General features: G+C 36.1%; 1 protein-coding gene across 1 annotated transcript; it reads left to right on the top strand.

Moving 5' to 3' along the window:
• Positions 1 to 268: 268 nt before the first annotated feature.
• LOC140161724 (epoxide hydrolase 1-like) lies at positions 269 to 10,185 on the top strand. Its single transcript, XM_072185023.1, has 8 exons — positions 269 to 428; positions 1,118 to 1,293; positions 2,377 to 2,545; positions 5,128 to 5,242; positions 6,129 to 6,258; positions 8,476 to 8,675; positions 8,999 to 9,227; positions 9,858 to 10,185. Exons 1-8 carry the CDS (start codon positions 285 to 287, stop codon positions 10,069 to 10,071), a joined length of 1,377 nt encoding a protein of 458 aa, XP_072041124.1. The 5' UTR covers positions 269 to 284; the 3' UTR covers positions 10,072 to 10,185.
• The last annotated feature ends 3,887 nt before the right edge of the window (positions 10,186 to 14,072 follow it).

Below are 14,072 nucleotides of genomic sequence, written 5' to 3'. Positions count from 1 at the left end.
TATTTGTTCACACGCATGCGTGCAACTTTTATATATGTGAGCGGTTCCCGCGCTATACACTGCCAAAACAATGTTTAGAAATCGGGCACAGATCGGTGTTTCGAAAGTTAAAAGTTTTCCATTCAAACAAATTAATGATTAGATCCTAGGCATCTAAACACATAATCATATGAAATGTGATTAGGATCTAAACATTTCAGCATTTAAATGCTAAACATTTAACTTCTAAACACTGTTGAAATTCTTATATCTTTCATTATATACGTATTTACCAGTCGTTTATCATGGGTTGGAGATGGCCGCTAATTCTTTCAGTCCTGGCAGTGGTTGCAGGTTTATATTTATCTGGCACATTCTCAGAGCCGTCTACCCCACCATCCTTGGGTGATGGTTGGTGGGGGAGAGGGGACCGAGAGAAGGCGCCTAAAGTAAGTAGAATATAAGGTGGCGGGTGCATGGGGTTTAAATTTATGTTCGGAGTGGTTCTCTTTGGGCTATTATCATGTACGTTTACCAGGGAGGTACTACTCTTCTGTGTAAATACCCAGGTTATTTGCCGAATTTCTGTGGTTGTAAAAGATTGATTCGCCAAGGCATTTATCACAACATATAAAAATAAAATCGTATCATAAGTTAAAGGGAATTTCCTTTTTTTATTTTAGTATCCTCTTTTTAGGGGTGCTTCAATAGATTTCCCCTAAAAAAAGCTTGTTTCAAAACTTTTAGTCGATTCGGACATTAAATTGCGTACAGTGCCTTAATGAGGGAGGTATTCCAATTAATTGCGGTCAGTGCTCAATAAGGGAGGTATTCCAATTCGTATATCTGTTCCGAAATGTTTTGATTCCGAAGAGTCGTTTATCTAAACACGCTTTTCTATGTAAGTTCATTTGGAATAAGATTAATGACCCTTCGGGCTAATGTTACAAAAAATACTCACATTTATTAATGGAAAGGTATTTTATTTTGAGAGCAAAAGGCGCATTATGACTCTCTGCTTCACGTATTTTACACGAAACTCCACCCCACCATATCAAAAACAAATACATGCCGCTGTATTCATGAGTAATATTAAATTTATTACACTGTATTATGTTGTGGTATTACTCGCATATAGGTGGATGAATCGATTAGACAGTTCTCCATCAGCATCAGCAACGACACCATCAATGATCTGAAGACGAGACTACGGAATACCAGACATTTTGAAGGACTTGAAGGAACGAAGTTTCACTATGGTGTCAGACCGGAGTACATGCAAACTGTTGTCAAATATTGGTTGAACAAATACGAGTAAGTGAAATCAGGTCCCCCACTGTAAAAATCGCACCAGCCAAATTTGCACGCTACAGAGCCTGAAAAAAGATCCCGCGAACCAGAAATTGACACACGTATGGGCGCTGCCATGGGGAGCTAACGGGTGCTAACGGCAACGCGGGGGGTCGCTGGGGTGCTAACGAACGCATCGCCAGCACAAGCGTCCTACGCGATCAATAACGCGTATAGGGCGCATTCAAGTGCGCCGTACGCGACTGGTAGTTCCTGATATGACAGCGTCAATTGCCGCTTCCACGCAGTAACATACTTCTGAACTCACTGTCAGGGTCCTGGTGAAATGTGTTTTTCAATCCCCAAAGTTTACAACATGTTATGGAGGAAATGATATTACCACTAACTACATCATACACAATAATCTGTGGAATGTGCGGCGCTTTGTGCAGGCGCGAAAGTTAAACTCTCACTTGGTGCATGGACGTACGTTTAGCGCGTCCTGTACTTCCATGCTTTGTGCTTGCGGTTAAATTGGATTGATAATCAAGTATGATTGAGAGTGTGTGTCATGGACAAAGTCCCGGGGTAAAGTCTTGCTAAAAATCCAAAGTACATAGTCGATTTTATTACTCGGGCTTTCACGATCAATAAACTGGTAGATTCCAAAATCAGAGTTGTTCAGTATTGAAGAGAGCCAGTATAATTATGCCCAGATATGTTGCATTCAATAACATAGGCATAGGTGTACTAACTATAAACTTTTTATGACCATTTACTATTGAATACTTTAATTCTAATAAATATCAGTATAATTTAGAGTTCAACGGAATTCGTTCATCATGATTAAAAACACATTTTAATTTATCAAATATCGACTATGGCATAGTCTAAATCGTGCCAAACATGATTAGCACAATTATTGGATGTTTGAGGTAATAAAAAATCGAAAATACAATTGATATCTCCTAAAAAACGTTCATTTTGCTTCTTTAGCATGCTGTAATGAATATTCTATTGATAACCCGCCCTCAAAAGTAAAAATGTTTGATGTGACCATTATATTGATGTTGCTGTGTTTTTTATACCCTTCACATACTTATTCAGCTTCAAAGCTCAAGAGAAGTATTTCAACAAGTACAATCATTACCGTACTAACTTAGAAGGACTTGATATACATTTTGTACATGTGAAACCGACATTGAAGCCAGGACAGAAATCCAAACCTCTGCTTATTAGTCATGGTTGGCCTGGGTCATTCTATGAATGTTATAAGGTAAGTAGATCAGTGACGTCAAAACGGTAAAAACTATATATTCGTATAAGGGAAATAAAACGTTATATATTCCTAGAATTTTTAGTTAAGGGATCGGATAGCGACATTTGCACAGTATTTGGTGGGACCTGAGAGCACAGCAGACACACCAAATTTCATTCTGAATACAAGAAATGCCCTTCTGTTATCAAATAATTTAGATTCTTTTTTTTTTAATTCGCGATATAAAGCAAATTATTCAAAATTGATATTTTTGACATTAAACAGTTCTCGAAGAAAACTTAATACAATTGAAGAGTGTAGTACAAGAAGTCCCTTTGTTACATAATGACAGTTTTGAGAAAAATGTGTTTGAAGTTTTTGAAAATTCCCACAAATCATATTAAGCGACATATTAAATTTAAATTTTCAGGTAGACATAGTGTGCCCTCAAGAAAAGTTTTGGTGCAAAATTTTAATGTATGCCACGTATTGTTTTTGTATAATCAATAATCAATAATTTGCACAAAGGTACTTTTAGGTCTACAATGATGCACATAGGTACATCTTGTACGATAAAAAGCAACCTGATAATGTTAGACACAATTATATCCATAGTAATCATGGCAAGATGATATTATAAATACCAGAAAATGAAAATACCAACAAATAAACAATAAACAATGGGTTGTTCATCATCAACACTGTTGTCATCGTCATCATGGTCATCATCATCATCATCATAATAATCGTTGTCTTTATTATCATTATCATCATCATAATAATGTGCACCACATGCCATCTGGTATAAAATGTTTTAAAAAGTACAGAAGTTTCGTTTTTACCCAAAGGGTACATTAAAATGTCATCATCATCATGGTCATCACCACCATCATGGTCATCACATCATCATCATGATCATGGGCAGATTACATGTTACGGTCTTCATTATGTCATCATTGTCATATTAATCATGTCATCTTACATGAATTATCTAAAGCAAAAACTTCATATCTACAGATATTTTACATTATATATCACCATCCTGGTCATCGTCATGGCCACATTGCTATTTATGAACATCTTCATCATTATCATCTGTATACTGTATGTCATTTGGCATGAAATGTTTTTTAAATAAAAACTACATGAAATACTACACAGGTGTTTACAATGTCAAATTTTAAAGTCTGACATGCAATATCATCATCATCATCATCATCATCATCATCATCATCATCATCATCATCATCATCAACAACAACATAGTCAACATGGTCATCATGGTCAATCATCGTGGCCACATTGCTTGATATGGCCACACTGTCATCATTTTAATATTATCATAAATACATGAAAGATGGTAAAAGTGATTGCATTAATGTCAAAGGCTGACATAAAATATCATCATGATCATCGTGGTCATCATCGTGGCTACATTGCTTGTTATAGCAACCATTGTCATTGTTATCATAATTATATTTATTATAAATACAGGATATGAACAAAACTGTGAAACTGCTAAATATTTTCAGGTGTTTGCACGCTAAAATGTTAAAAGCTAGCATAAATATCATTATGATAAACATGGCCATCGTGGTCATCATCGTGGTCAGATTGCTTGTTATGGTCATCGTCATCACTGCTGTTACCGAGCACTTTAATGTGTGTGCATCTATGTGTGCAGTAAAGCAGTCATGTGACACACACTACGCGATCATTGATTGGCTGCACATATCACAAGGGTACATCTTGTTCTACATGGCTGCACAAAGGGACATCTTTTACTACAAAAGGCTGCGTGTGTAAACAATGGCGGTGCCCACTTGACCCTTTGTTATTTGAATTTTTAAATAAAAACTCTTTTAAAATAAAGGGTACATACTAGCAACCCAAAAAATGCAATAAACCCATTTTTGTCAAAATGTAACAAAGGTACATCTTTTACTACCCTCTTCAATTATGATATGTACTTTTGTGAAGACCACAGCAGCGCTACTTGTGAAGACCACAGCAGCGCTACACAGCGCCACCTGACACAGAGAGAGAGATGTACTTTTGAAAAGTTTGGCCTTTCGTATTTAAGATATGCATTTTTTTCCCTAAAGACCTAATAGAATGTCAAAAAATCAAAATAATTTGATATCAGACGGTCATTCCTCGTATTCAGAATGCAATTTGGTGTGTCTGATATGATCCGATCCCTTAAAGTGAAAAAACGGGTTTTTCTTGAGATTTCGAGAAACCGGGTAAAGAACAATTCAATGTTTTATTTTTTTGTTTTGTTTTGTTTTGTTGTTTGTTTGTTTTGTTTTTTTTGGGTTTTTTTTTGTTGTTGTTGTTGTTTTTGTTTTGTTTTGTTTTGTTTTGTTTTTCCTCTTTTCTTGAAGTTTCAGTTCTAAAGAGTCGTCACTCTTTTTATGGTCTGACTGGAAAAAATGAAAACTATATTATGCTCTTGTTTAACCACAACAAAGAAAGCCTACATGGCATTTGGTTCATTGTTTTCTCTCTTTTTTCAAAATCAGCAAAATTAATCTATAATCTAGTATCTCTCTCAAGACGATTCTATAATTGATTATTTGAACTATATTTTATGACAGATACTTCCGTTATTAACTGACCCTGTAAACAATGGAGGCACCGCGGAAGATATATTTGAAGTTATTTGTCCGTCGATACCTGGATTTGGGTATTCCGAGGCATCTCACAAAACAGGTACTGAGATTATTGTGAATGTTTACTTATAAGGTTCTATTCCAAAAATGTTATACATATTGTGTATTTTCATATAAAACGAACACAATAATAATCAACTGTAACAAATAATATAGGCGTTGACGTGGTTCTGTATAATATCAATGTTGGTAGGCGTACTCTTCCTCTGCAGTTCCACTACTCCTTGGATGGTCTGCTTTTTAATGCTGTTTTGTTCCAACACCCAGTTGTAAGTCCTTCTATCAACATTTCGAATGAATTATTGAAGCCCTTCCACATGCTTCCAGTTAATGCATTGCCAATTGATGCCAATGACTTACTTCCATTTATGGAAATGCCAAAAACTGTTGCTCGTAGGCAGGCCTGCGTATATAGAAAGCGTATTTGCGGTCACAACATGCGTCTCTGCCCTTTCCAGATACTGAACATATTATTCTGGGTAGCGTTTCCAATCGCTGTTCAATTGCAGTATGCTTCTGATACGGTTGCTACAAGGCTTTTGATGTTGATGAACGATTTTCCACCCTTTCAGGTTATCGTCATGGAGAGATTTGAAGATACGTGCCATAGTTGCCCGAAATGTTCTGTTAAATTTTCTGGTAACAACTTTTGTGAGAATTTTACGGAATTTTACGTAGTTTTACAGAAAAGATTTTTTCGCATCAATTCAGGTAACTTTCTTGGCGGAAATTTCCGTAAAATTACCGGAAGATTCCTTCAACTTTAATGCTCCGTGAGCTTTGTGGAATAAATAAAATGAATAGAAATTCGCAAACTTGCTATGCTCCAGGAGCACTGAATGTTGAAGGTATCTCAAACATCCAAACCTACACATGGACACCCACTATCCGCCTTTCTTTTGGTTTTATGTTCAAATTATTTCTAGGAATGAATGCTCACGCCGTCGCCCGTATCTTCGGTAAGCTGATGTCACGATTAGGGCACGATAAATATTATGTCCAAGGAGGCGACTGGGGATCACTCATTACGAAAATTATGGGATTGCTACTACCTGAGTAAGTGTTTCTGGTCTTAAAATATAACAAAATGTATGTGTATGAAATAAGTTATTATTAAGAATATAACACGCATGCTATCTGTCAAAATAGATTGCCTTTTTGATAAAAAAAGAAGCTGTAAAAAGTCAAAAAACTTGGACTTTGCACCCCCACCCCCATTCGCCCAGTGACTTGGGCAAAATCATCGATAATCTCACAATGTGGCGCCATATTTGTCACGTTTTTGACACATTGTTGACATTTTTCAACCCCTCCAAATATTTTTGCACCCTAAGCCAAGGAAAAATTATGGTTCCACGAATGTATTCCATTTAAAATCCACATTACCCCTGTGGACGATTTTGGAAATATCTTCCATAGAGGGAATGTGAATTTCAAATAGAACGAGCACATTAGGTAGCTCCATTTGAATTTCATACAGCCTCTGAGAAAGATTTAACCTGATCCATTTTTAGCGACACTCAGAGATCCGTCACTGCAGAAATAAACATTCCTCACAATCTTTGCAACGACCCTTCATATCTGGGTAGATTCTGTCCCCGGAGACAAATGATTATGTTCAAGGAATGAATAAGGGAAACACCATACTTGAGGTGCCGCTTAGAATATGAGAAACCCACCTATATACCAAAAGTCAAAATGACTACTATAGAGTAAAAGGGTTAATTGGGCCATTTCCGGGGGAAAAATTTATAGCATTTTGAAAAAATGACCCATTCATATACCAAATTTGACCTAGAAAAGGGGTCATTGAATTTGATAAGCAAAAGAGTCGACAGTGCGTACCCCGACAGAGTACAGACTTGACAGTAAGTATGGAATATTTCTTCATGAATGCTTGACTGGCATGGAAGGGTTGTGCATAAACCGCACGGGCTAAATATTAACTGGGGTGTGTTGGGAGATGGTGTAGAATAATTGTTTGATAGAAAATGTGCTTTCCATGAGTTTACATCATGGTGCTCATAATGAAATGCATTTGCCTAAAATGGCGGATTTAAGGAGGCTGAATTTGAGGTTTGTTGGTAACACAATTTCGGACTTTATGCAACATTGTTCTCTTATTATCAAATTTATTGGGGTTTGAGGTGATATTTCCTAACCTTCGTCAGCAATAAGCATTAAGCTCTAATGCACTTGCAATGTACCATTTTTTTTTTCAAAAGTGGTACGTACTCAGAAAGTTTGAATGTCCCCCATTGGGGTTAAATTTTATAAACTTACCGTCAAAACAACTGCACAGATTTTTGAGTACGGTACGTTTAAGAGCCATTTTATTTCAAAAGCTCCTCCCACATTCAAAACTGGTACGTTACAATACATTTCAGTTCTGATCAACACTTATTAGTTAGTTGGTTCAGCGCATATCACCTCAAACTTCAGTCTCTGAAATCCTCCATTTTAGGCTAATATACTACATAATGAGCACCACAATGTAAACTCATGGAAATCACATTTTCTATCATTATTTGACACCATCTCCCGACACACCCTAATAAATTAAAGGAATATTCAATAAGTCTATGTGAAAGGGGTGACGGGCTGTATGTAAAAGAATGCCCGTCATAGTCACCCATTTCATTCACCTTGCGTAATCTTAACAATGTGGTGTTTTGTGTGTGGGGTGTATGTTTAAACCTTGTGTAGCTTTAAATAATACAACAGATGGCGCTATTCAGAATAAGATAAAAAAGAAGTAAAAAGGGGTGTTTTTTAGACAAGGCAAGTTACACGCGTGACGCATTTAGGGTCTAAAAAACACTGATTTTCAAGAAAAAGGGTAGCTTTCTGAAACTGAACAACTTGTTTAGGGTACCAAAAAAGGATACATTTTTTCATTTTTAATAGCCAAAAACTCATTAGGGAGTAAATTCTATATTAAATTAACTTTTTAAGTGCCTACATTTCCTGGTAGGGTAAAACTCGTATAGGGGGTGTTTAAAAAAAATGGTCATGCATGCGTACACTATCATACTTGAGTGGCCCTCCTGGGACTAAAGTGCTCAATGTTAGCACTTTAAGACTGTTGTTCAGTATTTAATATTTGCACTTTAGCTTTTGCATGCTCGGATGATAGACGAATGACTACTTCAAAATGATATAATCGTTTTATGAAAAGGCATAAATTGTTATCATGAAATTGAATAATTTATGCCCACAAGCTTTCACTCCTATTCTGGGGTCTCATTGAATCACAATGGTTTGCATTTTCAGACGTGTTAAAGGGTTACACATTAACATGATGGACACCTTCGACCCACCAATACTACAACTAATTATAGGTAGCTACTTTCCGTCACTGATTCTACCAGCCGAAGACCATCACAAGGTTTGGCCCGTGGTTCCAATGCTTTTTGGCATGCTAAGAGAGAGTGGATATTTCCATATACAAGCTACGAAACCAGACACGATAGGTGACTTACAAAATATGTTGGTATAATTAGTGATTTTAATTTCAAAATGGAAATAAACATTAATGTCTCGAAAGGAGCTGGTATGAAAGAAAAGGATTTGGTTAAAGTGCACTCAGATCATTCTACTCCCGATTCCAGAAAATTACAATACCTATTTTTGAGATTCAAAAAATCTTATCCTATTTCGTCAAATAAAACATAGCTATATCCTGATCATGCGAAATCATGCGATTGTCCAATATTAGATTATCTATCTACGGACTAGATTGACTAAGAAATATATTTGAATACGTCTTTAAATTTGCTTTTTCTTCACAATCCAGGCCATTCTCTAACGGATTCACCAGTTGGTTTGGCAGCTTATATTTTAGAAAAATTTTCTTCCATTACCAATATGGCTTGGCTTGACTTAGAAGATGGAGGACTAAATGATGGATGGCAGATTGATGATCTACTCAATAACATCATGGTATACTGGATGAATGGGAATATGGCCTCAGCGATGAGGTTTTATAAGGAAAATGTGGGACTGTTACTTGGCGATATTAACAAGTAAGATAATATTATAGTAATTTCAAACTATGGTAAATTTTTTAACCAATCAGGAAACTGAAGAATTTATACACACAAACAACCCATAATGGGGGCATTCAATTTTTATTAGAAGCTACATGCATGCCGCTCATATTTTCAGTTATCTGGTATTAAAAATATAAAATAAAAACTTGGGTTATAAATTCGTGAGAGACACAACTGGGGGATGCCATATGACTGGGAAACAGTATGTCTGAGAGTTGCCCGTTATCACAGTGGATGGTCTTCCGGAACATTTCAATGACCAAATAGATAATTGACTTCAGCAATTTGTCGCCAAAATAATGGTGTTTTGCCGAATAAAACCCATTATAAAATAATAATTATAATAAAATTTATAAATGTAGTGTACATGTACATAGCTGATTTTGAAGTGTAATTTTTTAACTACCTTCAACATTGTTCTTAACTTTGTCTGGTCCGGTCAGTCGTTTATTGTTGGTCACTACTATTGGTCACCACCATGTTCCGGCAATCTGCGGCTTACATTTTTATTGAATTTGCTGAAAGACATGATCATACGATGGTTTATTTTGTTATAGGATGATAATGACACTGTGCCTTGACACAAATATCCTGTCATTTCAGATGCCAAATCAAAGTGCCGTCTGGGGTTGCTGATTTTCCCAATGAGGTTGCCACTTTTAGAAAACCTGAGACTTGGGTCCGATACAAGTACATCAACTTAATCCAGTACAATACCATGCCACGAGGAGGACATTTTGCGGCGCTAGAGGAACCCCAATTATTGGCTGAAGATATCAGACTATTTGTTCGAAAAGTAGAGACACTTCCTAAATAATAATATCTTAAACAAAAAAGAAGAATTCTTGTAAATCACGTTTCGCTTGAATTAAATTGAATCATAGACGCCAAAACCCCGTACTCTGAGGGGTAGGATGTGGGCATAGGGTACTTACAGCCTGTAATTGTGCAAGTAAAAAGCGCCCTCTATGGCAATTAGAGAATACCGTTGTGACATAAGGCTTACATCAATATCACGGGCGCAGTCTTAGCTCTCAAATGCCGTTTGTTCTGTTCAATTTGCTTGTTCTAATTTCGAGATATGTTTATTTAACAACGAAAGGGTAAAATCACAATTGTGCCACTTTTACTAGGGAAGAGAGCTGTACATGTAAATCAATGATAGCTGTTGTTGATACGTCTATTGCACTCCTCCTTTCGGGGCGCATGCATTAGACGCATCAACATCAGCACGCGTGCATTATTTTGTCTAATATCTCTCCCAACAAGTAATACGCGTTCATTAACCTATAACATGTATAAGTGCGCAATATCTGTTTGTCTTTTAACATATCTTAGTGACTAAGAGAACAGCATTTACCATGATAAAATCATGATAAAATTATTGACATGCACATGTATTTAATTTTTGCAGCAGAATATGAAATATTTATTTATCTTTTAATCTCTTTTAAGTGGAAAAAAGAGAATCACCATTCCTGCATCATGATAAAACAGTAAAAACAGTCAAAATAATTTTGTATTGTGTTATTGATGCATTCTTTTGATTTCACGAAGGAACTCTTGATAAACTTGATGCTATCACTGTAACATGTAAAGCCCTCTTCCCTAGTAAAAGTGGCACAATTGTGATTTAACCTTTCGTCTTTAACTAAACATATCTCGAGATTAAAACAAGCAAATTGAACAGAACAAACGGCATTTCAGAGCTAAGACTACGTTCTTGACGTTGATGTAAGCATTATGTCACAACTGTATTTTCTAATTGCCAGAGAGGGCGCTTTTCACTTGCACAATTTTTCATGATAAAAAGTTTTTTGAAAATTCCCTTGTCATTTATTAGTCTGTTTGCTGATGTTCTAATACCACTTTACAAGTGACTACCCCCTGTAAAGATGCAAACAGGATCTTAGATAAATAGCGCCATAATTTTTCAACTTTTCTTAAAAATGACTCAGTTTTACATGCCATCAAACAACCGTGGGCCGGCGATAGTTTTCAATGGCCGAAGTCCAAAAGGGCTGAAGTCCAAAAGGGCTGCCTAATGTTAGAGAACAAACCAAAAGATCGATGACGTCCTATAAACGTAACTGGTTTCGTTTCTTGGCCGACCCCCTCCTCCCTGCCAGAAACGTAATCTTGAAATGTTGAAAATTTTGGGTCGTGTATTTAAATGTATAGTACTAAAAAGGGTATTAATTAATTTCATTTAAAATTAATATCCATTTCAATTAATGTCATTTTAATAAATCAAAAATAAAAGTTCATATTCTGCAAAATATAAGAAAGACAATCTTAGAAAGTACTTCTTTCTGTTATGGTCGGAAGATGTTTTTTAACGAATCAACAAGTACAGTGATATTAGTAAATGATGCTTATGAACATTAAAATCTAATCTTAAATCTTGTATCATGGTCTTGTTTTTGTTATTAAGATCATGCATATACGGTATTGGTTTTTATTTATTAGATGTATGCAAATTAGCTGTTTGGTTTGTTTTTTCAAGTTTGTTTTGGCATGTATTTTCGCTTCATTATTGTTTTAAATGGTTTTTTTAGGTGAAAGTTTTCTTGAAGCAGAAGACTGCCCGTGGACGTGTGGACAATACTGACGACACTGGGGTATCACGATAACTGAATCCAAGTGCCACACTGGACAAATTGGTATGAATAGCTTGTAACCATGTCCACAAACACATGTTTCTGATTTACCTGTGCGATATTGCCATGGGCTGTAATGCTGTAGGTATAGTTATTTCACTTGGATGCACCATTACAAAGCAAACAGTGGATAGATGTATAGTAACAATACTGTGTGAGGCCTTTGGTTCCCAAATGAGAACAATTGTCTGCATATTGTTTAAGCAGAATTGTTGTGGTAAATAATGGCTTGTTGATGGTACAACTCATTGTTGCTAATGTCAAACATGTCAAAGTTATTGTGAATGTATCACACAAGTAAATGAGAAACATGTGGTTTTGGACTTAACATGGTTTGGAAACAAGCTCTTCATATCTTGTCCTTGTCCGAGACAACAGATGACACGTCTTATCAGTCCCTATGGTTCAATTGAGACTGTGATTTTCATAATTATACTACTTAATGTATACGCTGTAAACCTTATTGCTTGTGAAATCATACCATTGTCATGTCATATATGTTGTTGTGTGTGGTACCAAAGAACAGCATTAGGACTCGTCGACTCAATGATTCCAAAATAAGTACCAATATAAATCACGTAATGTCATTATGACGTCATAATGCAAGTACACCATCGCAATTTTGGGAAATCCTAGCTAAGTATAAATTCGAAGTTTCAGAACCAGAAAGCCGTAACTCACTATGACCAGCTCTCACAAAATGAGCAGAAAGTTGGCTCCTTGCCACAGAGTACCTACCAAGGGGGTGACACTAAATTCACGGTTGTTCTATTAGCAACACAAAATCTATGAAAAATTCAGCTGGTTTACTAGCTAGAAAGTGAGGCCAGTTATCGATCCGTTATAGCTCGTTATGAATAATTCATGTTCGACCCCTTGGATCATGTTAATTGAGTTTGGCAAATAACAACGTTGTTAGTTTTGCGAACTTTGCCTGTTCAATGAGAGTATAGCGCGCCCCAATACATCTGGGCACAAACCAGGCGAAAACGATCCAGTTTAATGAAATGGCGGACGGGTATTCCCATCAGGCACCAGTGATATGTTTTTTTCAAAGAAAGTCTACTAATTTAATATGAAATGACATTTTGCAATAGCAAAGTCAAAATTAGGACTTGCTGTCAATAATATGAAGGAAATATGTGACAGAGGCAAGGTGTGAAATACAAGTAGTATTTAAGTTATAATAACCTTTGATACCCGACCTGACCTTCCATCATGGTTCCCTATTCGTCTTATGTATTTCTATTATGCTCTCAAGTAAAATAAAATACCAATATGCACTGAGCAGACAGAATGTTACTTGGCTCCCAGCATGAATTATTGATTTTATACGGAGGTAAAGAAATGCACAGTGTATGTGCAAGCCGTACAACAAAGGCAACAATACTCCAAATATTTACGGTAAATCTGAATAGTGGTCATATGTTGACATATCATGTGGTCGGGAAATAACGTGGCAACATTTTAAGATTTCAGGCTTGTTTACTAGTTAATTGCCATTTGTACTCTTTATTATTTATCTTTGTTAATTAACATATATTTTAAATGCTGATAAATCGTGGATGGCTGCCCATGATATCTGTTAAATTCAATGTTTTATGAATATAATTCTACCTCGCAGCGGGGGTCACGCAGCAGAAATTCACATCACCTGACTTAGCTAGATTTCGAAGCTCTGCTGTTCAAATTCATGTAAATTTCAAAGTTTATACATTTAATATATTTAATATGATACTAATTTTTGTTATAACCAACTGGTACACGAAATATACTAGCTTATTACCTATACAGAAAGGTGATTATCAGCCTTCACTCAGCAAATTGACATGCCCGGCATATGCAGCCATTCTCCGTCTGGATAACATGACTGTCGCCCTCAATACGTCTGGGCACAAATTTAAATAACAATACGCTATTTACATATCAATGCGGCCTCATGCTAATTAAAGCTGCCCCATCCAGGAGTTCATCTATGTACCTACCTTTGAGAGGACACTCTATTCACGTGTTTTTTTCCAACGCAAAAAGATTACGAATTTTGATGGTTTGCAAGTAAAGAGTGTCCACACTATTGATTGATTACGTAACTGTTATGAATAATTTATTAGTTTTTCAATGCAATCGCCTCAACCCATTAGTAAGTATTATCTGTATT

This window comes from Amphiura filiformis, chromosome 10 (assembly GCF_039555335.1).
Source record: "Amphiura filiformis chromosome 10, Afil_fr2py, whole genome shotgun sequence".
NCBI classification, from domain to species: Eukaryota; Metazoa; Echinodermata; class Ophiuroidea; order Amphilepidida; family Amphiuridae; genus Amphiura; species Amphiura filiformis.
Note: the sequence above shows the minus strand (reverse complement) of the source record. Positions and strands in the feature narration are given on the sequence as shown.

What these genes read in the sequence shown, in the direction of transcription:
- LOC140161724 (XM_072185023.1), top strand. Translation starts at nt 285, where the DNA reads ATGGGTTGGAGATGGCCGCTAATTCTTTCAGTCCTGGCAGTGGTTGCA. An exon ending in CGAGGCATCTCACAAAACAG is followed by an intron (nt 5,243 to 6,128) that starts GTACTGAGATTA and finishes AATTATTTCTAG; the next exon opens with GAATGAATGCTCACGCCGTC. An exon ending in TTACTTGGCGATATTAACAA is followed by an intron (nt 9,228 to 9,857) that starts GTAAGATAATAT and finishes CTGTCATTTCAG; the next exon opens with ATGCCAAATCAAAGTGCCGT.